This window comes from Chaetodon trifascialis, chromosome 2 (genome assembly GCF_039877785.1).
Source record: "Chaetodon trifascialis isolate fChaTrf1 chromosome 2, fChaTrf1.hap1, whole genome shotgun sequence".
Classification (NCBI taxonomy): Eukaryota; Metazoa; Chordata; class Actinopteri; order Chaetodontiformes; family Chaetodontidae; genus Chaetodon; species Chaetodon trifascialis.
Genome location: NC_092057.1, coordinates 27,820,844 through 27,848,429, shown reverse-complemented (window position 1 = coordinate 27,848,429; position 27,586 = coordinate 27,820,844). Strand labels below are relative to the sequence as shown.

Sequence of the window (27,586 nt, the reverse complement as noted above, 5' to 3'; positions counted from 1 at the left end):
TTATATATGGAAAATTATTTGAAAATGGCAGGACACAACTATGTAGAAATAATAATAGTACTACTGCTCCCAAGACTAATTGTGATCATATTAATAGAAATACTTACTTATTAAAGAAGTAATTAGACTACGTATATTATTGTTATTATTATTAGAGATATGTGGCAGACATTATACCATCATTATCATCATCATCATCATCATCACCATCATCATCATTATCATTTATTTTTCAGATTCATATTTTTAGCTTGACCCTTCTGTGCCACTGTTTTTACTGTTTTTTGCTGGCTATAAAGACTTCTTTTCCCCGGTGTGAAATCAATAAAACCTTATCTTATCTTATCTTATCTTATCTTATCTTATCTTATCTTATCTTATCTTATCTTATCTTGTCTTCATCATGATTCTTATTACCAACTGTTACTGGACACCTGATGACGTCGGAGGTTAAAGGTCCACTCAGCGACGACAACAACAACAAGGAGTCTCATGCTGGTTAGAGGAGCATGAGGCGAACCTCAACAGCTCTGCATGTTGTTGCTGGTTAGTTGACGAAAGTATAACAAGAGCAATGACGGCCATTGTTGTTTGTGTATGAAAGCTGCTTCTCTTTCAAAACTATCGGACTGCGAACTGAGATAGGAGCAGCTGGATGAAGGAGCGTTGACAGGTGAACCGCTAGCATTAGCATGTTTGTTGGCTCGCAAACCAGCTGTCACCGTGATGTTAGCTCACATTTGCAGCACTTCTAAGCAGCGGGGGGTTCTCTGAAAAAACAAGCACTCTAACAAGCCAGCAGTCGTGTTGTGGCCATAACGTTAAAGCCGTGTATTTAAATTATGTTTGAATTCTGTGCTGTCATGTTCAGTGATGTTGTTCTGGCTGCCAACTGACTAACTAGCATGCTACCATGAGAACTTAAGCTAACGTTAGCTCTCTCAAGGTATTTGATACTGAGACGTCTCTAACTTGAATAACATGAGATAAGTAATAGTTTACGCTTCATAATTTCAGACAGGGCTTAGAGTCGGTGTTCAAGGTCTGTTTTGACCTCAAAAGTGTAGCTATGTCGAGTGTTTCCAACAAACTACGTAGTGAAGCCTAAGCTAATTTTAGGTTTTGGGTGGGCCGATTGTTTTGAGCTTAGACTAGGTTAACCCGCAGGTTTATCAAACATGTTTTCAACACGGCTGCTGTAGCTTGATTTGGTCTGTTGTGTTTAACCACGGGATATTGCTTAGATGGCGGGTCAGTTATTGACAAACTGTGGTCAAAGACTTTCAGTAGATCCTTTTGAATAGTCTGGAGGTCTTCAAGTAAAATAATAACTAAATTCACTTTAATCAGCAGGAGGACAAAACAAATGAAGCTGAAATCACAGGTTACTTGATCTCTCTTGTATCACTGTCACTTCTGTACGTACAGTTAGTGCCTTTATACGAACCAATAAAACAACAAATTTGCTCATTGGAATAAAATGGGTATGTCTAGGATAATAAAGACCAGTTATCATACACTGACGTTGGATCAGGTAATATAGATAAAACTCTTCCATTGGCTTAAAGTTATTTTGCAGATCTATCTGACAAATCAAGGTAGATATAACTGTAGTGTTTCTGTAATATCTAATTATCACTGTAGAGCAGGCCACAGGCCTGTTTGTCGCATATTGCTCAGGAGACGTGGATTTGTCATTGTTGTACAGCAGTGCTACATTCCTCATTGGCGTGAAAGTGCTAATGAGCCTCTAAATGAATGAGACAACAGACTGACTGAAGTCTCTCTTTCAGGATGGCAGGTGTGTTTGACATAGACTTGGAGACTGAAGACATCAGTGATATAGAGGTCTGTATCCCCCAGTCAATGGCAAGACTTAATGCTGAGCAGTTAATAGCTGAAATACTCAATTATGACAAAACACTTTTGCCTCAGTACAGCTGATTCCTGTTTTAGGCATATTTTTATTGCATAATAATTTTCTGTGGTAGATAAAAAGCAAGCTTGGATACATCACCATGAACACTGTTTTTCTTTGGCTTGTTCCTTATATGTAGGATGATGTTTGTGATTTCACTGTGGCAGAACCAGAGAAGTAAGTTGAATTTACCGTTAAATGTAACAAAAAGGATGCTAGTCAACTACAAAAATGAATCTATATCAGTCCTGCTATTTTTCTGTGTCATGCTCATCCCAGTGTTCAGACGGAGGAGGTGGAGTTGACCAGTGAAAGTGTCAACAGAGACAGTGAGAGAGTAGGACCTGACTGCTTTGAGCTTCTTACTGTGCTGGGAAAAGGAGCCTATGGCAAGGTGTGTGTGTGTGTGTGTGTGTGTGTGTGTGTGTGTGTGTGTGTGTGTGTGTGTGTGTGTGTGTGTGTGTGTGTGTGTGTGTGTTGCATTACTGATTACACTACTTTTGCTTTACTTTCACCAAAATAACCAAAGATTTACAACTAGTTTTGTTAAGTTACAGCTATACTGCTATAGCCTCAGAACAACCTGATCTTTATGGTAACGTTAGCTCACTGTATGATTGCTTTTGTTAGGGATGTTGCTGACAAGCTTCATCAGATGTCTTTTTCCAGCTGTCCGTACCAGCTCCGTGCAGGCTCACACCTCTGCTGTATTTGTTCTCTCTAGTCAGTTTTATTAAAAGGTTGACAGTGTTGTGAGCTGTTGAATGCTTAATAGCCAGCAGTCACTATTTTATTAATATTCTCAAAATCTTGTCAGCAATGCAGCATACTACTTTGTTAATGGTGATATATTATATTACATTACATTACATCATACTTTTGTAATGCATTACCCCCAGTTCTAACGTTTGTTTGTTTGTTTGTTTGTTTGTGAGTGAGTGAGTGAGTGAGTGAGTGAGTGAGTGAGTGAGTGAGTGAGTGAGAGAGAAAGCGTGTGTGTACCATGTTGTGGCACATGCTCGTGTATACATACACACATTTGACACCTTTTTAAGATAACATCTTTTTGCTGAACTGGGTACACTCCCTCTCTTTCCACAGACTTTTTTTCCTTGTGTTTTTATTCATAATTGTATATAAAGGAATATTGAATTGAATTGAATTAGAATAATAGACCCTAGAAAACAATATTAAGTAATATTTTAATTGTAAACCTGATTTAAGTTGTCTTGAAGTTTAATATCAATTGAACAGAAGGAAAAGAAATTATCAGCAAGGTGTTAATTCAACTTTCTGCAGCAGCCAGTGTTGATTCTTAAGTGGGTAGGTGTTTCCTTGGAGATACATCTACTGATAATCATTTACTACTACCACAGATACTGTAAACATTATGCTGTGATAACAACTGTTTGTGTATTTTTTTGTCAGGTTTTCCAGGTGAGAAAGGTTCAAGGTGCTCAAACAGGAAAAATATTCGCCATGAAGGTCCTGAAAAAGGTACTTTGTCACAGCTCACAGCCTCCACCTAAGATAAAGCATAGTGTTAACAGTGAAGTTATTCACTTCTTTCCTTTTATTCTTTATGCTTTTCCACACCATCCTTTATCTTATTTGTTCAGCTATTTCCCCCCTTTTTTTTCACTTTGAGAACTCTACTGTACTCACTAATTCATTTGTTCTCTAGGCTAAGATCGTATGTAATGCTAAAGACACGGCCCATACACGAGCAGAGCGGGAGATCCTGGAGACAGTGAGACACCCGTTCATCGTGGATCTGCTCTATGCCTTCCAGACTGGGGGAAAACTCTACCTCATACTGGAGTGTCTGAGTGGTAAGAGACTGATTCATGTGCAAGAAAAAAAACATGGTAGAGGCGAGACAGACTAACTTTAGTGCATCTATCTATCTATCTATCTATCTATCTATCTATCTATCTATCTATCTATCTATCTATCTATCTATCTATCTATCTATCTATCTATCTATCTATCTATCTAATCCCTTCATTTTTTGCATTCATGGCCATAAGTTTGTTTGAAGAAGAAGAGGTGAGAAGAAGAAGTGGATAGAGAAAAAGAGGGATGAACAGAGAAATTGATGCAAGCTCAATTTTCTAATGCCACTTAGCTGACTAACATACTTATTGTTGTTTATTACCAGGAGGGGAATTGTTCATGCAGTTAGAGAAAGAAGGCATCTTCATGGAGGACACTGCTTGGTAAGGACTCATACAGTAATGGGTAAATGCTTGTACACAGTTTGAAAAACCATTTACACCTGTAAGTTAGCTTTCTTTTTTTTGTTTATGTCAGATAAGCCTGCCTTTTGTTTATAGTATGGACTATGGATATAATGTTATTTATTTCTGTGTGTAGTTTCTACCTAGGAGAGATCACATTGGCCCTAGGTCACCTCCATTCAAATGGGATTATTTACAGAGACCTCAAACCTGAAAACATCATGCTCAACCACCAAGGTAACACACCACATGCTAAAAATATGATCAATGCAGAACATTGTTATCAAATGTTGAAATTTAAGGCTGTTGAAAGTCACACTTTTACAGTCTAAAAATGCAGAGTAATCCTAAATACTCCTGAGAGGGTTGATGGAACTTTTGGCTTTCAGAATTCAAATGTGATCTGACCTGTGACCTTATAGCCGAATGTAGCTCTGGTTGTGTTTGCAAATGGGACAGTATTTTGATTCATTAAATTTAATGGATAGCTCAAAGTCGTTATCTCTCTCATTGAAATGTGCACCTCTAAGTTTTTTCCAGGATTTTTTACCCAAACGTGAGCTTGAATTTTGATCTTATTTAGCCTCAAATATTCATTTGAATGCTTAAATTTTGCCTAAAAAAGACAGTAGCTGCCCTCATGAATGTGAGCAGTGTGTGTTTGGTTTGTGTTTCCTGTTCTCTGTTTTGCAATGTTGAAATATTGAAACATTTTGTGTGATGGTGTTATTTCCTCTTAGTTCTAATATAAACCACAGATTAACCACAGATAGCATTACTTCATTCTGTATTTTCTTTTTAAAGGACACATCAAGCTAACTGACTTTGGCCTCTGCAAGGAATCAATTCACGATGGAACTGTTACACACACCTTTTGTGGCACCATAGAGTACATGTGGGTAATGCTGCATTCACTCTTAACATAAACACACATCTACAGCACAAACACACACACTGCCACACTCCATCTGTGTCCACCTGTAAAAGTGGTTCCTGCTATTTTCTTGTCTATCGACCGTTCTATTGGAATATGAATGTGTACTGCTCATGTTGATGCAATAGTATCTCTTGTATTATAAGATACAAGAGATACCAGGATCATTTACACTGAACAAACATATAAACGCTACACTTTTGTTTTTGCTCACATCTAAATCTGTGTTAGTGAGCGCTTCTTTTCCGAGATAATCCATCCCACCTCACAGGTGTGGCATATCAAGATGCTGATTAGACAGCATGATTATTGCACAGGTGTGTCTTAGGCTGGCCACAATAAAAGGGGTCGGGCGGGGGGGGGTGTCAGAAAACCAGTCAAAATCTGGTGTGACCACCATTTGCCTCACGCAGTGCAACACATCTCCTTCGCATAGAGTTGATCAGGTTGTTGAGACGGTTTATGGTAGAAGAAAGAACATTCAATTAATTGGCAACAGCTCTGGTGGGCATTCCTGCAGTCAGCATGCCAATTTCATGCTCCCTCAAAACTTGCAACATCATTGTGCTGTGTGATAAAATTGAACACTTCAGAGTGGCCTTTAATTGTGGCCAGCCTAAAGCACACCTGTGCAGTAATCATGCTGTCCAATCAGCATCTTGATATGCCACACCTGTGAGGTGGGATGGATTATCTCGACAAAGAATTGCTCACTAACACAGATTTAGACAGATTTGTGAACAATATTTGAGAGAAATGAATTTTTGTGTATATAGAAAATGTTTTAGATCTTTGAGTTCAGCTCATGAAAATGGGAGTAAAAACAAAAGTGTTGCTTTGTATTTTTGTTCAGTGTATAAACCTGAGAGCATAAGTGCAGCATTGTCTAATCTAATTTTGTAATCCCTAACCCTACAATTGAGCCATTTTACCTGGCCCACACACCTCATACATTTTCACAAATTTTCATGCTTGTATACGTCTTCTTCTCTGCCAGGGCTCCAGAGATCTTGACCAGGTCAGGTCACAACAGAGCAGTAGACTGGTGGAGCCTGGGGGCCCTGATGTACGATATGATGACTGGATCAGTAAGTTAGAACTGTGCGAGAGAATAGATAGTGATGGTAGTTTCCACTTTGTTCTCTCTAAATTTTGGTTCTCGTGGTGTGTCATGGAAAATAAGACTGGCCTGCCAGTCTAAGAAAAACTGTTTGCGAGCAACCAGCTCTATTACTGAGAACAGCCTGGACAATGTTATGCTTTTCAATCTTTAATATTCTGATTGTTTTCCACAACTCCATCATTATGACAATGCAGACTGGGGAGACTACTAGACTTGTCAAGGGGACAACCTACAGCTTAGGTATTGTGTTTAGGGAGAAAAAATGTGAGGCAAGAAGTACGTAGGCTGCAGGGATCTAACTGTAACTTATTACAAAAATCACTGGAACGTCACATGTAGACTTTCAACTGTTTACTGAATAATACTGATCAAAAAACTGCACAGCGTTGTTTATATCTCTTTAATCTCATGTTAAATTGCACTAGTAGTTCTGTCTTGAACATTACTGCTATTGTGGCCTCAATTAGTCACTGTACCCATTTTTAAAATCCACAATACAAACAGTACAATCTTTGTTCATTTTTACTAAAATGCAAGAATATGTTAAGAATCTTTAACATTTGGAACTGTTTAACACCACAAATAACTGTATTACTGTATCAGTGAACAAAAGATACAACATAGGCTTCATAATGCCCTGAAGGCAAGTATTCTATTGAGAGAAAGAATCAAAGAATAAGAAAGGAGAGAGAAAGAAAGTTCAAAATGATTCTTTTGTCTTGAGTGAGTCTTTGCTAACATAATTCTAGTAACAGAAACTTTAAATCAGTCAGAGAGTTTCAGACCAACGTCCGATCCAATCCAGCAAATTTGGAAAGCTGCTGTGTTTATTTCTTTTATGATTTTTTTTATGAAGTAATTCAAGAAAGAAAAAAAATGTAATTAGCTTAATATTAAAAAAACTAGAAGATGCTGTGCTACGACTAAATAATAGGAAAAGTTTGTGGACTATGTTTTAACTCATAATAACAGCAGTAACCTATTAGCGGGTACATTTTTCTAGTGCTAAGCCAAATATGCCTGTAAAATAATGCAGTACAACCCAACATGGCTTATTAGTGAGGCTGTTGGTCTCTAGTGTGGTGATGTACATTCCTATTTACAGATTAGAGAAGCCAGCAGTTTTGATCTCTGATCTCTGCAACTACTGACTCCCTTTTGTGATTCTCCACTAGCCTCCGTTCACAGGTGAAAACAGGAAGAAGACCATCGATAAGATATTGAAGTGTAAACTCAATCTGCCCCCATATCTGACCATTGATGGCAGGGACCTCATCAAGAAGGTACTGTAACATACACACAAAAACACAGACACAGATGATGCTTCAGAGAGTTTTTTGTTATTTTGCTCCATTTTTGTTTTCACGTGAAACATTTTGTGCATTTTTTAATCACCCACAGACAATATTCAGAGTAGATAGCAATGGATTCTTTTTGATTTATGGAAATATCCTTGAGTCATTTTTATTCTCAGATGATATTTGAATCTACAAAGATCACATTTTCAAAAAGCACACATTTTCTAAAGTGAGTTATTCCATTTGCCTTCATCTATCATTTATCATTGTCCGTGAGACTTCCATCCTATATGAAGCCACTCTGACAATGTTTTTGACACACTTTTTCTTCTTCTTATCCACCAGTCATGAGTTTCTCCTTTGTGGAGCTTAAAATGTGAATGCTGAATTAAAAGAAATGAGATTGATTGAAAGTAGCTGCAAAGCAGATGCATGCTGATGACCAAGATAAAAGTATTCTAGGTTATTCAACCTCTGTATTTACATCTTTATTTGAAATGACACCACACCAACTCTGCTTACAAATAATGAAGATCAGGATAAAATCAACATTAAGTTTAACATCATCGCAAAGTAAAAATCAGAAATGTCAATCTTCATTTGACATAATGCTGTATTTAGGTCCTCCTCCTCCTCCGAAATTCTCAAAATTATTAGTTTTTTTTTTCTCAAAAACCCAATTATGAATCCTTATAGTGACCTAACTCTGTCTTTTTTCAGCTGTTGAAGAAGAATCCAGCCCAAAGACTTGGCTCCAGTAAAGCAGACTGTGCTGATATCCAGGTAATGCATTGTGATAACTCTTTTTTCACCAGTGAAATACTGCATATGGCAATAGTGATACATTATATACAGAATACAGAAGGAGGTATGGCATGAGTACAGTGTATAAAGGCTCTCACCGAGTTGCAGCGAAGCTGTTTCTCATCCTGCTGCTCCTCCCAGTGGAGAGGAAGGCAAACAGTCTGTGGTTGTGGTGATGCAATGGGTAGTTTTCTCCACCCTCTGCAGTGCTGACAGAGACAGAGTAGCTGCTCTGTCTTACTGTAATGCAGTTGTGACAATGCTCCTAAAGTTTACCAGAATGAGGAGACAGATGAACCTTCAACCTTGTCAGGAAGAAGAGCTGAGTGTTCTTGACCAGGGTCAAGAGAGCTTCTTGGAGATGTAGACACTCAGAAACCTCTGTCCTGTTGATAAAATGGCCTTCCTGATGTCCACAACAAGCTCTGTGGTTTTCTTGGTGTTAAGGGGCAGGCTGTTGTGGCACACCACAGTAGCAGGTGCTGAAATTTCTCCCTGTAGGCACACTCGTTGTTGTTGATGAGGCCAACCACAGTTGTGTGGTCTGCAAACTTGACAATGGTATTGGAAGCATGTACAGGTGTGCAGTCGTACATGAACAGGGAATAGAGAGGACTCAGAATACACCCTGAGGGTTTAGGAGGTGTGTTTGTCTAAAATAACAGACTGCAGAGTGCAGCGCCGTGGAGATGGCGTCCTCTGTACATCTGCTCTGGTGATTGGTGAATCGGTTGATGTTGTAGGTTGGATGAGCTAGGACCAGCCCCTCGAAATATTTCAACGTGCAACAGGGTGTAAGTCATTCAGGCATGATGGAGGTGGTTTTGAAGCATGTGGGGACAGCTGCTTGGGCCACAAGTTGAAGTTGTCAGTCAAGACTCTTCGATCAGCTGCCCAGCACAGGGCCTCAGCATGCATTCAGGGTTACTATCATGGCCAGCAGTGCATAAATGCTGCTCAGTGCTGGACACACGTTGATAGAGGTGGGGAGTGAGGGGCCAGTGGTCTGCAGGGAACACAGCCTTGAATGTAACATTATTGTGACAAAGACAGACAAGGTGTTAAGTGCCATTTAAGGGTGTATAATTTACACTATTGTGAGGACAGTGACAGGTATGACACTGCTTTTAGGTGAGGAGAAAGTGTAGAGTGAGCGGAAAATTGACTTCAGGGGGATATGGTTGAAATGCTGCCAAATTATAAGTAAAACCAGACAGTTAAAAAAAAAAAAAGTAACATGGATTCACAGTTCCCCTGGCGTTCAGGGACTATTCATTCAGCTGAAAATGAGGCCCATAGACAAAATTTAAGTCAGCTCTTTTGTTCCACTGCAGAAACATCCGTTCTTCAGACACATCAACTGGGATGACCTGCTGAACAAGAGAGTGGAGCCGCCATACAAGCCACAGTTGGTAGGTCATTATGTTACCCAGTAGCTTGTTAAGTTAATATTATTCTTGTAATTGTGGACTAGTAGAGTTTGTTACAAACACTGCTCTCATTCTTTTATGACTTCTTTTCTTCTCAACTACCAACTGCTATTCATCTGCTTCAGGTTTCCAAACCTCTCACTGTCTTTTGTAACATTCTTACACACCTTCATATTTACATATGCCTGAATGGATCTTAATAAAACTTTATGGTTGCCTTTGTTTTCCTGTCTTTCTCTCTGTAGCAGTCGGACGAAGATGTGAGCCAGTTTGACACCAGATTTACGAGACAGACACCAGTGGACAGTCCAGACGATACGTCACTCAGCCACAGTGCAGAGCTCGCTTTTGCTGTAAGATATTTTTCTGCATCAGACTTATTTATTTATTTTTTGTTTAGTTTATATTCAGGCTACAGAAACAATAGCCTAGTGGAAATTAAACCTCAGTTTCAATTCCAGTAGTTAATTAATGCCTTATAGTAAGTGTACTGTTATCCTCAATTAGGAATGTGTGGGATTAGTTAAACAGTCAGTCAAACATTGCTATTGTCAGTCTGCACCAGAAATACTAGTCAGCGACCCTTGTAATTCTTATTATATATATATTTGCAAATTTAAAATACAGGATAATGCACAATGTTCATAATGGTCATCTGTTATTTGGTAATGAGATTGTTTTAACCGGGAAAATCTGTTGATGTGAAAATATTCTGGTAATACATGCTGTTTTCCCCCCTTGCCTCTCAGTTTACATACAGAGGCGAGAGGGCGGTTGGACATTAAACTCGGTGAACTATGTTGTAGTGTAGTGGGAGTTGTAGTGATTGTTGGAAAAGTGGAAAGACATACCAAGAAGGTTTTTTAAGTTTTATTTTGTTTCTGTCAAGTTTGAATGTGTGTGTTTTCTGGTGGTAAAATGATTGTTTCTGTTAATGGAGTCTGGTGACTTTGGCAAGAGGATTATAGTGGATGTTTTTGGTTAAACAAAAAAGATTTTACTCTTAAACTGTCAGACACTTAGACTAATAACCTTCACTTGTCAGTGGCAAAAAACAGCACTTTGGACGTACAGTGCGTTCTGAAAGTATTCACACCCCTTCACTTTCCCCACATTTTGTGATGTTACGGCCTTTTTCTGAAATGGATTAAATTCCTTTTTTGCTCATCAATCTACACACAATACCCCATAATGACAAAGTAAAAAAGGTTTTCTTAGAATTGTTTGCAAATGTATTAAAAATAAAAAACTGAAATATTGCATGTACAAGTATTCACACCTTTTAGTCAGTACTTGTTGAGGCACCTTTGACAGCGATTACAGCCTCAAGTCTTCTTGGGTATGATGCTAAAAGCTTGGCACACCTGTGTGCGAGGTATTTCTCCCATTCTTCTCTGCAGATCCTCTCAAGCTCTGTCAGGTTAGATGGGGAGAATCGCTGCACAGCTATTTTCAAGTCTCTCCAGAGATGTCCAATTGGGTTCAAGTCACAAAGTGAAAAAGTTTTTTAGAAATTTTTGCAAATTTATTGAAAATGAAAAAACTGAAATATTGTATATACACAAATATCCACAACCGTTGCTATGACACTCAAAATGAGCTCAGGTGCATCTGAATTCCACTGATCATTCTTAGGATGTTTCTACAACTTGACTATAGTAAATTGATTGGACATGATTTGGAAAGGCACACACCTGCCTATATAAGGTCTTACTGTTGACAGTGTGTGTCAGAGCAGAAACCAAGCCATGAAGTCAAAGGAATTGTCAGTAGACCTCAGAGACAGGATTGTATTGAGGCACAGATCAGGGAAGGGTACAAAAAAAAATTTCCATAGCCTTGAAGGTCCCAAAGAGCACAGTTGTCTAAGTTTGGAACCACCAGGACTGTTCCTAGAGCTGGCCGCCTGGCCAAACTGAGCAATCGGGGGAGAAAGGCCTTGGTCAGGAAGGTGACCAAGAGATGGGAGAACCTACCAGGAGGATAACCATCTCTGCAGCATTCCACCAATCAGGCCTTTATGGTAGAGTGGCCAGACAGAAGCCTCTACTGAGTAAAAGGCAAATGACAGACACTTGAAGTTTGCCAAAAGGCACCTAAAGGACTCTCAGACCATTAGAAACAAAATTCTCTGGTCTGAGGAAACCAAGATTAAATTCTTTGCCCTGAATGCCAAGCGTCACGTCTGGAGGAAACCAGGCATCTCTCATTACCTGGCTAATACTGTCCCATTTGGTGAAGCATGGTGGTGGCAGCATCATGCTGTTGGGATGTTTTTCAGCAGCAAGAATTGGGAAACTAGTCAGGTTGAGGGAAAGATGAACGGAGCAAAGTACAGAGAGATCCTTGATGAAAACCTGCTCCAGAGTGCTCAGGACTTGAGTGGCTCGGGACAAGTCTGTGAATGTCCTTGAGTGGCCCAGCCAGAGCCCAGACTTGAACCCGATTTTACATCTCTGGAAAGACCTGACAATAGCTGTGCAGCGACGCTCCCCATCTAACCTGACACAGCTTGAGAGGATCTGCAGAGAAGAATGGGAGAAATACTTGAAAGGCAGGTGTGCCAAGCTTTTAGCACCGTACCCAAGAAGACTTGAGGATGTAATCGCTGCAAAAGGTGCCTCAACAAGTACTTGACTAAAAGGTGTGAATACTTGTACATGCAATATTTCAGTTTTTTATTTTTAATAAATTTTCAAAAATTTCTAAAAAACCTTTAGTTAAATTATCATTTTCCAACAGGGTTTCACCTACGTTGCTCCATCGGTCCTAGAAAGTCTAAAGGAAGGCTTTTCATTTGAACCTCGAACACGACCTGTACGGCGACACAACAGCAGCCCACGCACACCCATCAGGTAAAACACAAAGATCTTTTTTGATACTCTGTCAGTATATTTATGTCTTAATTTGGCTGGTATATAATCAGATGAAATAGCCATGATTTAAGGCAGTGGTCTCCAGCCTTTTTTGCGCCAAGGACCGGTTTAATGTCAGACAATATTTTCACGGACCGGCCATTGAGGTGTGGCTGATAAATATATCAAAATAAAATGATACGACCGTCTGCCCCTCTGCTCTCTTTATACATCGATGCTCTGCCCCCTAATGCTCTCTGGCCGCTATGGTAACATTTAAACATGAACAGATACACCACAAAAATTTGTAAAAAGTGCATGAAAAATCTAACTCACCTTAGCGCAATTGTGTCTCAATGTTTTCTGCTATTTCCTCAATGCGCCGAGTAATGGTGCTAGCCGACAGAAGCACCTGTGCTATCTTTTTTATCGCATCCTCTCCTAGAAGTTCACGACAAATGTCTTTAGTGGCGGGCAGGATCAATTCTTCACCAACAGTGAATGGCTGCTTAGCCTTAGCAATACGGTTAGCCACCAAGTATGATGCTCTCAGTGCACTCGCATTTGTTGATGTGGTGGCCCTTAGTAATTGCTTCTGTCCTTCCTGTTCCCGCTTTTGAAAAAATTCCAAGGCTTGTCTTTTAATGCTGGGTGCTTGGTCTGCAAGTGGCGAAGCAGTTTTGAAGGCTTCATTGCCTCATTAGAGAGTTGATCGCCGCATATAATGCAGAGCGTGCTTGGTGCGTGGGAATCACCTGTCGCAATAAATCCATATTTTAAGTAGGACTCCTGGTACTGTCTGTTAAATGCAGCTTTCTTTCTCTTTGAAGTCGTAGGCTTATCCTCTGCCTCCTCACTGGGCCTTTTTCCCTTCGCAAAGAAACTTTCTAACGATGTCTGTGTTTTGCTCATTTTGCTTGACTGTAAAATTTCAGCGGCAACATGTCACGTGACCGAGGTGTACCGGAAAGAAACCTCATTTTTCAAAATAAAGCATCGTTCAGACTCAGATAATAAATGAAATGGAAATAATGGAAGTTATTTATTCTTTCTGTGCGGCCCGGTACCGAATGACCCACGGACCGGTACCGGTCCACGGCCCGGGGGTTGGGGATCACTGATTTAAGGGACAGAGGAACTTCAAATACTATTTTACAGTCACCCTCGCCAAAAACACTGCTATTATGAGTAGGATGTCTTCATGGGATCCAGAATTATCTGAGAAATATTTTAAGACACTGTAGGTACAGGTGTAAATATGTCACAACAATAAACACCCACACAAAAAACAGCAAACTGTTAAGCCACATGTCAACAAATGTATCATTTATCACCAGGCACCAGAACACCTTTAGCATGTAAAACAAATTGCATTAAGTGTCAATATATACTGTATCACACCAGGTGATGAATTAAGTAATTGATTTATTAAAATAGGTGCAACCTTTTTTCAATTATACCAACATATAATTAATGCTAACCATAACCACAATCTCTAATGACATCAGCCTTAATTTGCTTGCATTATTGTGCATATACTATTTGTACTGTTCATCACATGCAAGCCCCCAGCCCCAGTGCGACCACACTCCCCAGCAATCAGTCAGTGAACGCATGCATCCAACATATGTATTTCCAGAGTATCAGCTCAAGGTCTTTATGGGTCCAAAAACTTGTGTCCAAACCTGAAAAGACCCGGAAACCTGACATGTCTGTTGTGTGGAACTGGGACCCAGACCCATGCAGATCCAAGCTGTCAAAACAAAACTTCAACGTCAGTGGCCTTTCTCCCCTGTGCCCAGCCATGTCTTATATAATCCATCATCCTCCTTTTTCACTGAATTATACCCCCCTAGCTATGACTTTATTAGCTCCTCTGGAACTGTTGGCTGTGGAGGTCTTGCTGCCAGTTTTAAAAACATCTTTACATGTTGCCCAATTGCTTTTAAATACTTACTTTATGTTCAGAATCCACGGCTCAGATCTAATCTGATATGTGTAGTTAGTTACCGCCTGCTTTACCCAAATCCAGATTTCCTGCCAGGAATCTTTGATTTTATGTCCATCATTGTGGTAAATTATGACAAAGTTATTTTAGCTGGAAATTTTAAACATCATGTTGATGATTTTCTCAAACAGATTTGCTGGTGAGTTTTTAAGTATTCCAGTTTTTTAATCTTGCTCAACGTGTCTGAGCCAGCTCATACACATGGCCAAACCTTAGATTTAGTTTTTACTCTGGGCCTGAATGTCAGCTCTCTTATCCATGAGAGTGCTGTTATATCCTAGTAGCCCAAAAATTTTAAGTGATTTAGAAGTTTTAAACCTCTTCAGTACTGGGCTTATTTTGTCTGTCTTCTCCCAAATGACCTACCCAAAATAAATAGCGTATATCTTCACAACTACAAGGGCTGTATGAATAATCTTGGTCTCAAAGAGAGCTAAGACCTGAGAGATTACTACAGAAGTGTCAGAATCAAAATATATGTTACTATGTCAGAGTAAATTTATCTTGAACACAGTAGAAATTATTATTAATTAAAAACAACAAAACATTATTTTGAGTAAAAACCACCTTTAAATCATGTGATAAAGGCCAAATTCTTCTACGAATTAGTAAGGTCATATCTGTAATTGTGCAAAAGTACATGCCAAAATAATGAACCTGAGCAGTTTTACGGAGGTTTGCCCTTGTCTGAGTGAGTACCGTTATCTCTCTGAAGGCTCTCTACCAATCTTCTCTGTAGCACCGGTTTCTTTTTTCCTGTTGTTTTTACCTTCATGAAAGGACGAAATACAAATAAAACAGTAACAGTATTTGATGTGAGCACTCCGCCCACTCTTGAAACCCCCTCCTCTTTATGGAAACAACCAGGTCCCTCGCGGTGGATCGTAAACTAACACAGAGTCATAGGAGCAGATTGTAGCAGCGTTTTTTCGAGCTGGAATATAACTTTTGACCATAAAACAGCAAAGGTAAGACATACTGTATGCTTTTGAGAAATATTTTTCTGCTACTCTTTGGCTGCTGGCTCGCGAGTTTTGGTCGCACAGTGAGGAGGCAGACATTGTCGTGATCGTCAGACTCTCTGCTTTCATATGGTTTCAGGCTTTTGTGGTTTGTATAAAGTGGTGAACACAGCAGACGCTCTAAACTGGACGTACGCTGTTTTCGTGTTTTCCTTATATGCCCATATAATTTATTGCAGTATTAATTAGGTTTTGTTTTGGTGGCAATGCTTGGTAGAGGCTTTTAGCTGAGTTTCTCCCCTTATTCTGGTATGCTACAAGTTAGGATTGGTGCTCGCGAGTGTGACCTTCGATCATCGACGGCGCACGCATCCCAGGTTGCCCCCTGTACCGGGGGCACCGTACTGAAGAGGTTACAAAGTCCTATATGGAGTGTCTCTGAAAGACCAAGAAGACAAAGGTTATGATAAATAATTTCATTTATCTTCTTTTAACCATCTTATATTTCTTACAGCTTGTCAGTCTTTTTACGTCTGTGCCAACCGGACATATTATGTCTTGGGGTTGTCTATCCATCTGTCCATCCCATTCTCATTAATGTAATACCTCAGGAACACCATGAGGGAATTTCTTCGAATATGGCACAAACGTTCACTTGGACTTCAATGATGAAGTGACTAGATTTTGGTGGTCAGGAGAGCTCCAGTAGCTCACCTCATTGGTTCTGCTGATATTGATCTTCAGGTGATTGTTGTTGCACAGTGTGATGAAGCTCTCTGTCAGTCCTCTGTACTCCTGTAAAAATAGTCTCTAAGTAAAGACAGCACATTCCTCACTGGAGATTATTCACAGGAATAGTGATAACTTCCATTTTGCCAAAAAATACACTTAATACCTTTCATCAAATTCCTTTAAAGTCTTCACCACGTATATTATCTGAGTCTAGACAGACTTGGATGTAAACTGCAAGTTGACTGGTTTGTGGAGGTATACAACTACAAGGTGGTAATTCCAGTTCTTTGTCTATTTCTTTCAGTCCTCTGAAATTTTCCCCAGCTGGACCCTTCAAGTCCAGTATCGATGGAGAACCAGACCTTTTCTCTCCAGTCATTTCACCAGCAGCTCCAGTTCCTGTATCACTGGAAAATGGAGCTGCCAGTCAGCCAATCAGGACGCCTGCAAGGAACAAGAAGCAGAAAGGGCATCGGAGATGAGGCTGAAATCATCAAAAAGCCGGCCAACGGTCCAAGACCTTGGTCAGATTCACATTTTTATATATACAATCAACATTGACGCACAGACCTGAAGTGTTTTGTATTTGCTAGTATCATCCATTTCTGAAGTGGTTTAATACATACCGTTGTACATGGGGCTTAATGTTCAGGACTTCCTGTTTGTGATATTAACTACCTACAGGTAGATCTCTTTGCACCAGGTTACTGGATCCACATGGAGTTTTCATGCTTTGACTTTTTGAAGGCACATTGAAAAACTTCCGTTTTATCATTTGTCTCAAATGGACATTGTATTGTGTAAAGCTTTACTTTTCAGCTGGCTTATGTCTGCACTTGTATTTCACACTGTGGCACTAATATATGGGAAATAATGACTTGTATAACACAAAGTGCTATACAAAGTGCTAGAAAGAGGACAGAACCATAGATTTTTCTCCACCAACTCACTGAATCCATCGTGACGAGTCGAGGTTAGGTCGAAGATGCATTCATTGGTAACAGTGTTCCATTTTGTATATACATGATTGTATAATTACAGCAAAGAAAAGCTGTGATGTCAAGTGTTTTGGGTAGTTTAATGAGTTCATCAGAGTTTGTGCAAGGAGGTCAGCTATCATAGGCACACTTCTTAATTACAGAACTGATGAAGGATCACTTGATTGAAGACCTGATTCATTTCCATGAAGGTGGAACTGTGAAACTGACCTTCAGCTGTCAGTTTATCAAGTGACTTTTGACTCCACAAGCTTAAAGTATTGTGAGACTGTATCATGTAGAAGTCCACTGGATGAAATGCTACATTGTACATGAAGATAATGTACTCAGTGATGTCAGATTTGATCTTTAGTGATAGTTTCTGTCTGAAAAGCATGCTGACATTCATCAATGTCAGAGTCTTGGTGTCTTCTGCCAAAGCTTTAAAACATCCTATCCTCATATTGTACAAACGGACCAATCACACTTCAATAGAGTGCACTTAACTAGAGAAATACTGTATTTATTCATTTGAGTGAATACAGAGGTTGTAATCTTCATGAAAATAGTCCATGTATGGTATAATTAATATAATTACTACAATGTACTGTCAAAGCAGGCTGTTAAAAGCAGTGCTCTCGTAAAACAAATAATATTCTATAAAAAGAATATTTTGAAGTACAGAACAAACCTATTTTCACATGAAACTTGGGTTAAACAGTATTGTCCTAGACATTCTGAAGTGTCATTGCCCAACATATCCCGTAAGGGGTGAGGCTGCATTAAGTTACTGCAGGAGTTCTCTGCCAAACACCAATGCAGCATTTAGATGGATCACAGAAGGTTGATTTGATGGCAAAATTCTTTCAGATTTAGATTTTTTTTTCTCTCAGAATAAATGATTTATTGATTGAGGTAAATCAGACCAGATCCTGATCCATGTCACTGCAATGACAGACGAAGAATCTACTTATCACGTGTTCAGTATTACATCAATGAATAATGAAATAAGTAACCATATGAACACATGCAGACAAAATATGTCGTAGAACCATGAAATCGTTATGTAATCCAATAAACTTCTGGCTATAATAGCAGCAGGATTCTAGGATGGTAACGTTCACCACTCTGAGACCACATTTGGATGAATATACATGAAATTTTGTAATGGTGAACCCTAATGTTTTTTTTGATCCCCTGATTTCTCCTAAGAGCCACCAGCAAGTCAGTTTCCACCTATCCAGGGATGTGTCTTGACATCTGCTTTATGAACTTTCAGAGCATTTTATTCAGACATTCGTGCATTTTAGAGGATAGCATGTGTGGTTTTTAGTGAAGTGTCAGGACAAATAGTGGATGGATTTCCACGAAATATGCACACACAGCATAAACACAGTTTAGTTATCCAAAAACTTTTTTCTGGCACCATCTTCACGTCAGAACGTTACTACTACCACTACTACTACCACTACTACTACTACTACTACTACTACGTTAGTCTTTGCTGTAGTGCAGCATCACCAAGCTGCTAGCATGGTGTTAGACCTGTTAACGCACATCTGTGTTCATCGGTTCTCTGCTCATTCAGACAGTAAATGGCATTGTTGGAATAAAACAGACTTTGGAAGAAGAATTAAGTAAAAATGACCAGCAAAACACTTCCTTACAATGATCTTAATTTTTAAGCATTTATTAAGTGATTCAGATTATTATTTAACCTTTTTTAATAACATTTATTTAATATTGAACACATTGTGTCTCCAAAAAAATCAAGCTGCCTTTTTCTTTTCTCTCAAAAGGAAGATTGGTGTTTTCCTGCTCCTGTTAGCAGGACTCCCGTGCTCACAGCAATGGGAAACTGAGATAATGTCATACCAGTTCTTCTTCCACCAGCCTTCCTTCATGAGCACTGGATAAAGAGTCTGTTCATGCTTGATGCTGAGCTGTGCTGAGATCTGAACAAACAGTCTGTCTCACCACTATGTGAATTATACTATGGGTCTCTTCACACTGCAGTTTGTTTCTGTAATGGCACTGTAACCATATTGATGAAGAAGAAACTGTGGTACATCATGAATTGTAAACAAAGTATTTCTAATGCAAGATAAAAAAAAAAAAAAAAGAGGGCTCTCTTTTTTTTAATTTTTGACTCATATCCTAAGTTATCACAGTCATCATGAACTTTGCGCCTGGAACATCTGTGAATTGTATTCAGTTTTGTACATTTTTTTGCATAATGAACAATAATTATGGAGCGATAGGTACAGTGTTGGAAAACTACACCTCCAAAGTTCATGGGAAATGTATGTTCTAAGCATTGAATTCTGAAAAATCTAATGAGTGGCTTAGTTTGTGAGGGTTGCAGATTGTTTTCTTTTTTTGTGGCATTTTCTTTCAACTGATGAATGTGTAATGAATAATTAAAAAAAGCATTAATTGCTGAATTGTTTTGAGAATTTTATTATACAGCTTTCAGATCAATTTTAAATTGGAAACATTTCTGATGGGCGGATGAATGCTTTCAGTATCATCACAGCACACATTCGTTCTAGATTTCCCTCAAGACAGAGGGGGCTCTATTCTCGAGTCGGCCGCCGGCGCAGGCTGCGCACCCCGCGCAGTGGTATTTTCGTGCAGCGCAGGTAGGCGCACGGCGCACTTGGTATTTTGGCGTACAGAGGTGCGCCAGGATGGGCGTTGCGGCGCACTATGGGGAGGTGTCGGCATAATCAGCCGGCGGATTTGGATTTTTGTTCGATTTCGGTCCAGGCCGGCGGCGTAAAAGTGCGCTGAATTCGCCACCCGAGCCGGGCAAGTGGATTTTCGTAAACCGGCGGAGTCGTGCGCTCACGTCACCTCACAGTCAGGTTTCCACAGTGTCTGGCATTTCACTGCGATCAATAATTAGCAACAGCCACAATTCAATGCAACTATCTGAGTCAGCACATACAGTCAGACCTAAATTTATATATTTTGATCAGTATCTCATCTGACCACATCGAAAGCACGTTCGGCACGCGTAATGGTCACTCAACCTGACTGAATGTACACAGGTGAAACAGGGATGTCTGGTGATCTGTGACTCAAATTGCCTGGTGACAAACGTGTATGCCACTTTCCCCGGGTCGGCACATGACTCGTTCATCCTGCGAATTCTAGCATCCCTACAGTCTTTCAGGGGGACACCCCTCTGGATGGGTGGCTGCTAGGTGATAACGGCTATCCACTGAAAACGTGGTTGATGACGCCATATATCACACCGTCAACAAGACGGCAGCGTGGTTTTAACAGTGTATTCAGCAGTGCTCGGTCAGTCATCGAACGCACACTGCGATCAATAATTAGCAACAGCCACGATTCAATGCTGAGTCAGCACATACAGTCAGACCTATATTTTGATCAGTATCTCATCTGACCACATCGCAAGCGCGTTCAGCACGCGTAATGGTCACTCAACCTGACTGAATGTACACAGGTGAAACAGGGATGCGAACTAATCGGTTAACGTCGCTGTGCCAACCAGAAACAGCCGTGGCATCCTACAGAGCATATATACTGCATCTGTCTCAGAGCACTCGACAGACAGAGAGAGACAGACACATGAAAAAACGTAAGTGATGATCGTTGTCCGCTGTTACCCACGTCATTTCATTCCAAATACAAATGTAATCATCGTAATGCTTAACGTTATCTGCAACGATGGAGTACATCATTGCTTTGAGGAGGATGAAGAGGAGGAGGAGGATTTACCATCTAAGGACCTCATATTTAGACATCAGAATCAGAAATCCTTTATTAATCCCCGAGGGTAAATTGTTTTTGTTGCAGTGCTCCTTACAAGAATAGAATTAGAATAAAATTAGAAAAGAAAGAAAAGAGAGAGAACTATATATATAAAAAGCAAATATAAAAACAAAATATTTGTATTGAGAATATATATATATACACACACACACACACACACACACACACACACACACACACACACACATATATATATATATATATAGAATATAGAATATAGAATATAAGAATATAAAACAATATATATACTGAGAAAAAATAAACATCATATACAAACAGATGTGCAAAGTAATACAAATGGATGTCATGAGACATGAGTGATGTCAGTCTCCTCCTGGGAGAAGCCTCGAAACTTGTCATGCGTGTAGCAGAACTGGCCTCTAACTGACCCTCTCTTACCCTCTCTGCATTCCTTCAGGAGAAATGGAGATGTAAAGCATCCCAACTTACAAGAGCTATTGACCATTTGAACTGTTTACAGGGAAGGTGTTAATTTCAGAGACAAGATGTCTGGACAAGAGGCATCTCCTCCATGTTTTCTTTTCAGGGAAGCCAGGGACACAGACACCTCAACATCAAAGGTGGCCTTCTCCTCACCTTCTCCTCACTAGGTTTCTCATGGCAATGCTAATTCTCTCCTGATAGCCCCAAGAGAGATCAAGACAATAAAACCATCTGGAGAGACAAACGCCAGGCTCCAGAGGAACATCCACAAACATCAGCAAATGCTGATGGGTCGTAAACCGGACATCCATTGAAGCAACTTGTGTATGCTTGTGTGCTTTTTCTCAATACTCCGGGATAACCAAACTTCTATGTTAAACTTAACTTTTGATGTTTTCACCCTACAGGACTCGTTGTACGCATAATATTGGTATTTTCCCAGTATCTCTGACCTGAAGTATGACCAAGTTGTGATTTTAACGGTTTTATAAAAGTTTGTTTGAATTGTCACCACAAAACCATACTGCCATCCAGAGGTCCCTAACCATCAGATTGAATATGCTTGACTTGGCACATTTATCGATAAGTAACCGTAATCGTGATAATCATTTTTGGCAAATATAGCCTGCCTTCTTTATTCCTGTATCTTTATTTGTGTATTAGTTATTCATTGAATCATTATACCTGTTGGGATAAAACTGTACCATGATTATCATTTAATGTTGTCACCCAACCATAGAAAGTATCTAATGCATGCTGTGAACAATATTGAAATGTCATTGAAAATTTGTCATTGAAATTATATGTGATTGACCATAGTGAGAAGCAGATGAGCCCCTCGTATGAATCATTGATTAGTTCAGCTCCTTGAGGCGATCGCGCGTCACAAACCATCTCACGTGATTCGATGGCCTGCCCTTTCAGCACGCCCCGGAGCTACCTTTAAAAACTGCGTGTAGTGCGCGTTACTCAGTTAGGTTAGTTAGTTAGTTTTTGTAGTTCTTTTGTTTTCTTTTTCACGTCTAGTTACTCTCAGCTGAGTTCTTTTTCTTACTTCTTTGTCTTAAGTTTTGCACAGTCGTTTTGCTCTTTAAGTTTTTCGTCAAGCCATTCCGAGTAGCGTAAATGATCTTCAGAAGACGTATTCTTATAATTTGCCGTAAGCTTTAAAGTTAACTTTCTCTTTAGCCAAACGTTTTGTTTTTAACATCAGTAAATTTAGGCAAGTAATACTAATTTTGTAGCCTTCTTCGACCGGCCATCGAAGAGACTCTTAATTTGTACTATCAGTCTAAAATAATCCGTCACGGACTCAACCGAACCAAACCCTGTGGCCAGCTGTTGATCCTTGGTCCGGTTCACAACCATCCGGAGCAGTCCCTCATCTGTAACCGACACCGCAGAACCAGTTCCAGAGACACCCCGTTCAGCACCAGCTCGTCATCTTGGTGCCTGGGCCTCCCACCAGATCACCAAGCAGATCGAGCCACGGACGAACATCTGGAACGTCTTCGAGTCAGTTCGGAGCAGAGCACAACGGGACGCCAGCAACCAAGTAGGCACGCTAAGCGGGTTTGAATAAGAGTTGGTCCATGAGGTTAAGAGTAGGTCAATTCGTCCAAATTCTCTCCATTAATCGTTTATTCCCTTAACTCTGCGTTCGCGTCCCCATTATTCCCTTTCAACTGCCTCTCACTATCGCCAATTTATTTACCATTGTGTTGCCATAAGTTTCTTGTGTGTTCTGTCATATCACCTCCCATCTTCTGTGTTATTATTCATGGTACATTACCCATTATCCACAATTCTGCTTAATAAATGATATTTTGATTTAAGTCCTGGTTAGATGGTGTCCTTTTGAACTGAATATCTATGATCCCTGTATCCAGAATTTACACTTCAGGTTATCAGACTGGTTTACAGTTAGTCCATTCGTTAGTTTTTATCAGCGTTATAGCAGTTAATTTCTGCAGTCCTTCTTAGCTGAGGAAGGTGGTGCCCCGTTATTTTATCAACGAATGCAACATCAAATTAAGGTAGTACACACTACATGCGCCTGGCCAGCGGTGTTCTTAAAGGTGAGGCGAGGAGCTGCTGTGATTGGTGAAAGTTTGACTTTGGCTGTGTCAAACCCACTCCACGCCTTCTCCCCTCCCTCTTTCCGAGTTGTGCCTGGGTGGGACTGAAATGAGAAGGAGGAGGAGATGCGCCAGCGGCGCAGCGCACGAAAATACCAAAGTCTGTGCCGCCACGCCCCATCGGTGCAGCCGGCCTGACTTTGCGCTGCGCCTCGAAAATAGAGCCCGTATACTCTCTTTGTCAAATTCGATAACATCCATAATAGCTCTAAAAAACAGGGCAGTTATGCCCTGACAAGATGGACTGTTGTCTTGATTCAGAGACTACAGCAAGATCACACAGCTGATCCTGGGTATTGGTACAGTCATGCAAAACACTACTCTGCAGTTATGTACGTACATGTGAGAGAATTAAAGTGTATGTCCATCCATCCATCCATTTTCTATACCGCCTATTCCTTTCGAGGTTGCGGGGGGGCTGGAGCCTATCCCAGCTTCAACGGGCAAGAGGCGGGGTACACCCTGAGCCAGTCACCAGTCGATCGCAGGGCAACATGCAAAGACAGACAGCCATTCACACTCACACTCACACCTAGGGGCAATTTAGAGTCACCAATTAACCTAATGAGCATGTTTTTGGTCTGTTGGAGGAAGCCAGAGGACCCGGGGAGAACCCACGCATGCAGGCGAAGAACATGCAAACTTCACACAGAAAGGACCCGCCCAGGGATTGAACTGGCAACCTTCTTGCTGTGAGGCACGCGCACTACCCGCTTGCTCCACCATGCAGCCCTAAAGTATATGTTATGTAATAAATTTTAACTACATTTCTAAAGCAGTACTTTTGAATTATTTCTACTAAGCAAAATATATATCTACTAAGCATAAATAACTAAGTAAAACATAGTGGAATTTTGGCTTCCATATTCAGTAACTACTTCCTTTAGAGCATAAAGACACATATCAGTACAATGTTTTCTTTTAAAGCCCAGCTGATTATCAGTGGTGAGAACAAACATTTCCAACCTCGTTAGCAGGCTTCTCTCCAGCACTTTGGCAGGGGCAGCTGATCTATACTTATCCATGCTATTTAGTTTACCAGGTTTGTCCTTAATGACAGAGGTGATAGAATCTGGAAGGACACCATGAACTTTGGAAAAAAAAAAAAAAAACATGTGGCAAGCAGAGGACAAAGCCTGTGACTGGCATTCTTTAGGTGGTTTAAAGTGATCCATACAACAAGCCTTGTTATCTTGTTAACTTTAGAGTCTGTGGCTCCACTTTCAACAAAAACGGTAAAAACAAAACGTTTCTCAAATTTCTCACATTTCTCAAACCTCATCTCAGATAATAAAAATAACCCAAAATTACACCATTTTTAAAAAAATCCCCAGAGACACCAATGGATGCCCTCTGCGAGGACTTTGCAGACCACTTCAGAAATAAAATCGACAACATCAGATCCAGTCTTTTATCACATCAGAACGTAACTTTAAACACACCTGGACAGTCGATTTTACCCGAGGAAACACTGGAGAGTTTTGACCTGGTCTATGCGAGGACACTTGGTCGAGTTTTCTCCCAGATAAATCCAACAACCTGCCTTTTAGATCCAATTCCCACATCTCTTTTAAAGACATTTTATGGATTCTTTGAGGAACAAATCTTAAATGTAGTGAATTGCTCTCTTCAGATGGGTGTCTTCCCTGCTGCCTTCAAAATGGCAGTGGTGAAGCCCCTTCTGAAGAAGAGCAATTTAGACCCCAGCATTCTTAATAACTACAGACCCGTATCCAACTTACCCTTTTAAAGTAAGATTTTAGAAAAGCTTGTTTTTAACCAACTAAATTATTTTTAAAATACTAACAACATTTTAGAGAAATATCAGTCTGGTTTTAGAGTGAACCACAGTAGAGACAGCCCTCTTAAAGATTTTAAATGATATCAGGTGTAATGCGGACTCCCAAAAACTCACTGGTGACAAACATATATGCCACTTTCCCCGGGTCGGCACATGACTCGTTCATCGTGGCGAATTCTAGCATCCCTACAGTCTTTCAGGGGGACACCCCTCTGGATGGGTGGCTGCTAGGTAATAACGGCTATCCACTAAAAACGTGATGACGCCATATATCACACCTTCAACAAGATGGCAGCGTGGTTTTAACGGTGTTTTCAGCAGTGCTCGGTCAGTCATCGAACGCACACTGCGATCAATAATTAGCAACAGTGACGATTCAATGTAACTATCTGAGTCAGCACATACAGTCAGACCTAAATTTATATATTTTGATCAGTATCTCATCTGACCACATCGCAAGTGAGTTCGGCACACGTAATGGTCACTCACCCTGACCGAATGTACACAGGTGAAACAGGGATGCAAACTAATCGGTTAACGTCGCTGTGCCAACAGAAACAGCCGTGGCATCCTACAGAGCATATATACTGCATCTATCTCAGAGCACTCGAGAGACAGAGAGAGACAGACACATGGGAAAAATGTGATGATCGTTGTCCGCTATTACCCACATCATTTCATTGCAAATACAAATGTAATCATTGTAATGCTTAACGTTATCTACAAAGATGGAGTACATCTTTGCTTTGAGGAGGATGAGGAGGAGGAGGAGGATTTACCATCTAAGGACCTCATATTTAGACATCAGAATCAGAATCAGAAATCCTTTATTAATCCCCGAGGGGAAATTGTTTTTGTTGCAGTGCTCCTTACAAGAATAGAATTAGACTAAAATTAGAAAAGAAGGAAAAGAGAGAGAACTATATATATAAAGAGCAAATATAAAAAAAAAATATTTGTATTGAAAATATATAAATATATAAACAAAATATACCACAAAATACAGAACAGAATATCAAACAATATATATATATATATATACTGAGAAAAAATAAACATCTAAATCAGATAGGAAAAAAACTGAAACAAGTAACAGACAAATTCAATGTTACTCAAGTTTTACAAGGTCCAACAGGAATAACCAATATCTCCAAAACAACTATTGATTTAATATTCACAAATAAATCGGACAGGATTACCAAAACTCTTAATCTTCTATCTGAGCTGTTTGACCGTAATTTTACCCCTGGTTAAGAAAAATTAACCAGAAACATCCAACTGGCCCCACTACAGTTAGCAGCCATCACATAATACCTAAAGGTGAACAAAATTTTAAGAATGCGTTGCAAAAATATGACTGAACCATTGTTAGAATGAAAAATGAAGTTGAGGATAGCTGATAGATAGTGTTATGGAAGTTCTTGATTGCTTTACAAAAAAAGTTGAACCCGAACACCGTAAAAAAAACACTACCTTGGCTGAGGGACAACATTTGGAAATTAATGAGAGAGAGAGATGCACTAAAAAAATCTATAAAAACAGGACTCACTAGTGACCGACATATCTTTACATCACTTAGAAATAAAGTTGTTAAACAGATTCATAAAGCTACAGCAGATGTTTTTATTAAAATGATAGATGGGCCAAATGGAAATGGACAACTGATATGGGAAAACATAAACAAGTTGATAGGACGAAACAAGAACAAGAAATCCAATGCTGAACAGCTCCAGGTGAATGGTACTCTAAGGATTTTTTTGTTCTTTTTTGTGGGCAGTCGCCTTCTGGGGACGACCTCTTTTCACATGACAGCTGGATTTTTTTTTTTCAGTTTTCTCTTCAGTGTTTAACGGCAACAGGTGTCTGTGGACACAAATGTTTCTGTACATTGGAGATACACAGTTAAGATGAGTGTCACTAAACTAAGACTACACCTTCTTCTCCCACCCACATAACTCATTTTCAAAGATTGATTATTTTTTTTACCTCGAGGATAGGGTTAGAACATGTCGTATAAAAGGCATGACACTCTCAGATTATTCTCTTGTTGGTCTGGAACTTATACCTCCTTATTATGATCCCGCCACACGTCACTGGCGGCTCAACCCCTCTTTGCTT

General features: G+C 39.8%; 1 protein-coding gene across 1 annotated transcript; it reads left to right on the top strand.

The window, feature by feature from the left end:
- The first annotated feature begins 455 nt into the window (after positions 1-455).
- LOC139342674 (ribosomal protein S6 kinase beta-2-like) lies at positions 456-19,713 on the top strand. The gene is made up of 16 exons (XM_070979904.1): positions 456-673; positions 1,794-1,848; positions 2,058-2,095; positions 2,198-2,312; positions 3,347-3,415; positions 3,603-3,750; positions 4,080-4,137; positions 4,295-4,395; positions 4,963-5,053; positions 6,090-6,180; positions 7,391-7,498; positions 8,234-8,296; positions 9,652-9,729; positions 9,993-10,100; positions 12,490-12,602; positions 16,609-19,713. The coding sequence occupies exons 2-16, from the start codon at positions 1,795-1,797 to the stop codon at positions 16,784-16,786; spliced, it is 1,413 nt and encodes a 470-aa protein (XP_070836005.1). The 5' UTR covers positions 456-673; position 1,794; the 3' UTR covers positions 16,787-19,713.
- Positions 19,714-27,586: the final 7,873 nt, after the last annotated feature.

Bases quoted from the DNA above. Each gene is read 5' to 3' on its own strand.
- LOC139342674 (XM_070979904.1), top strand. From the start codon at position 1,795: ATGGCAGGTGTGTTTGACATAGACTTGGAGACTGAAGACATCAGTGAT. The intron at 2,096-2,197 runs GTAAGTTGAATT...TGCTCATCCCAG, and splicing joins ACTGTGGCAGAACCAGAGAA to TGTTCAGACGGAGGAGGTGG. The intron at 7,499-8,233 runs GTACTGTAACAT...GTCTTTTTTCAG, and splicing joins GCAGGGACCTCATCAAGAAG to CTGTTGAAGAAGAATCCAGC.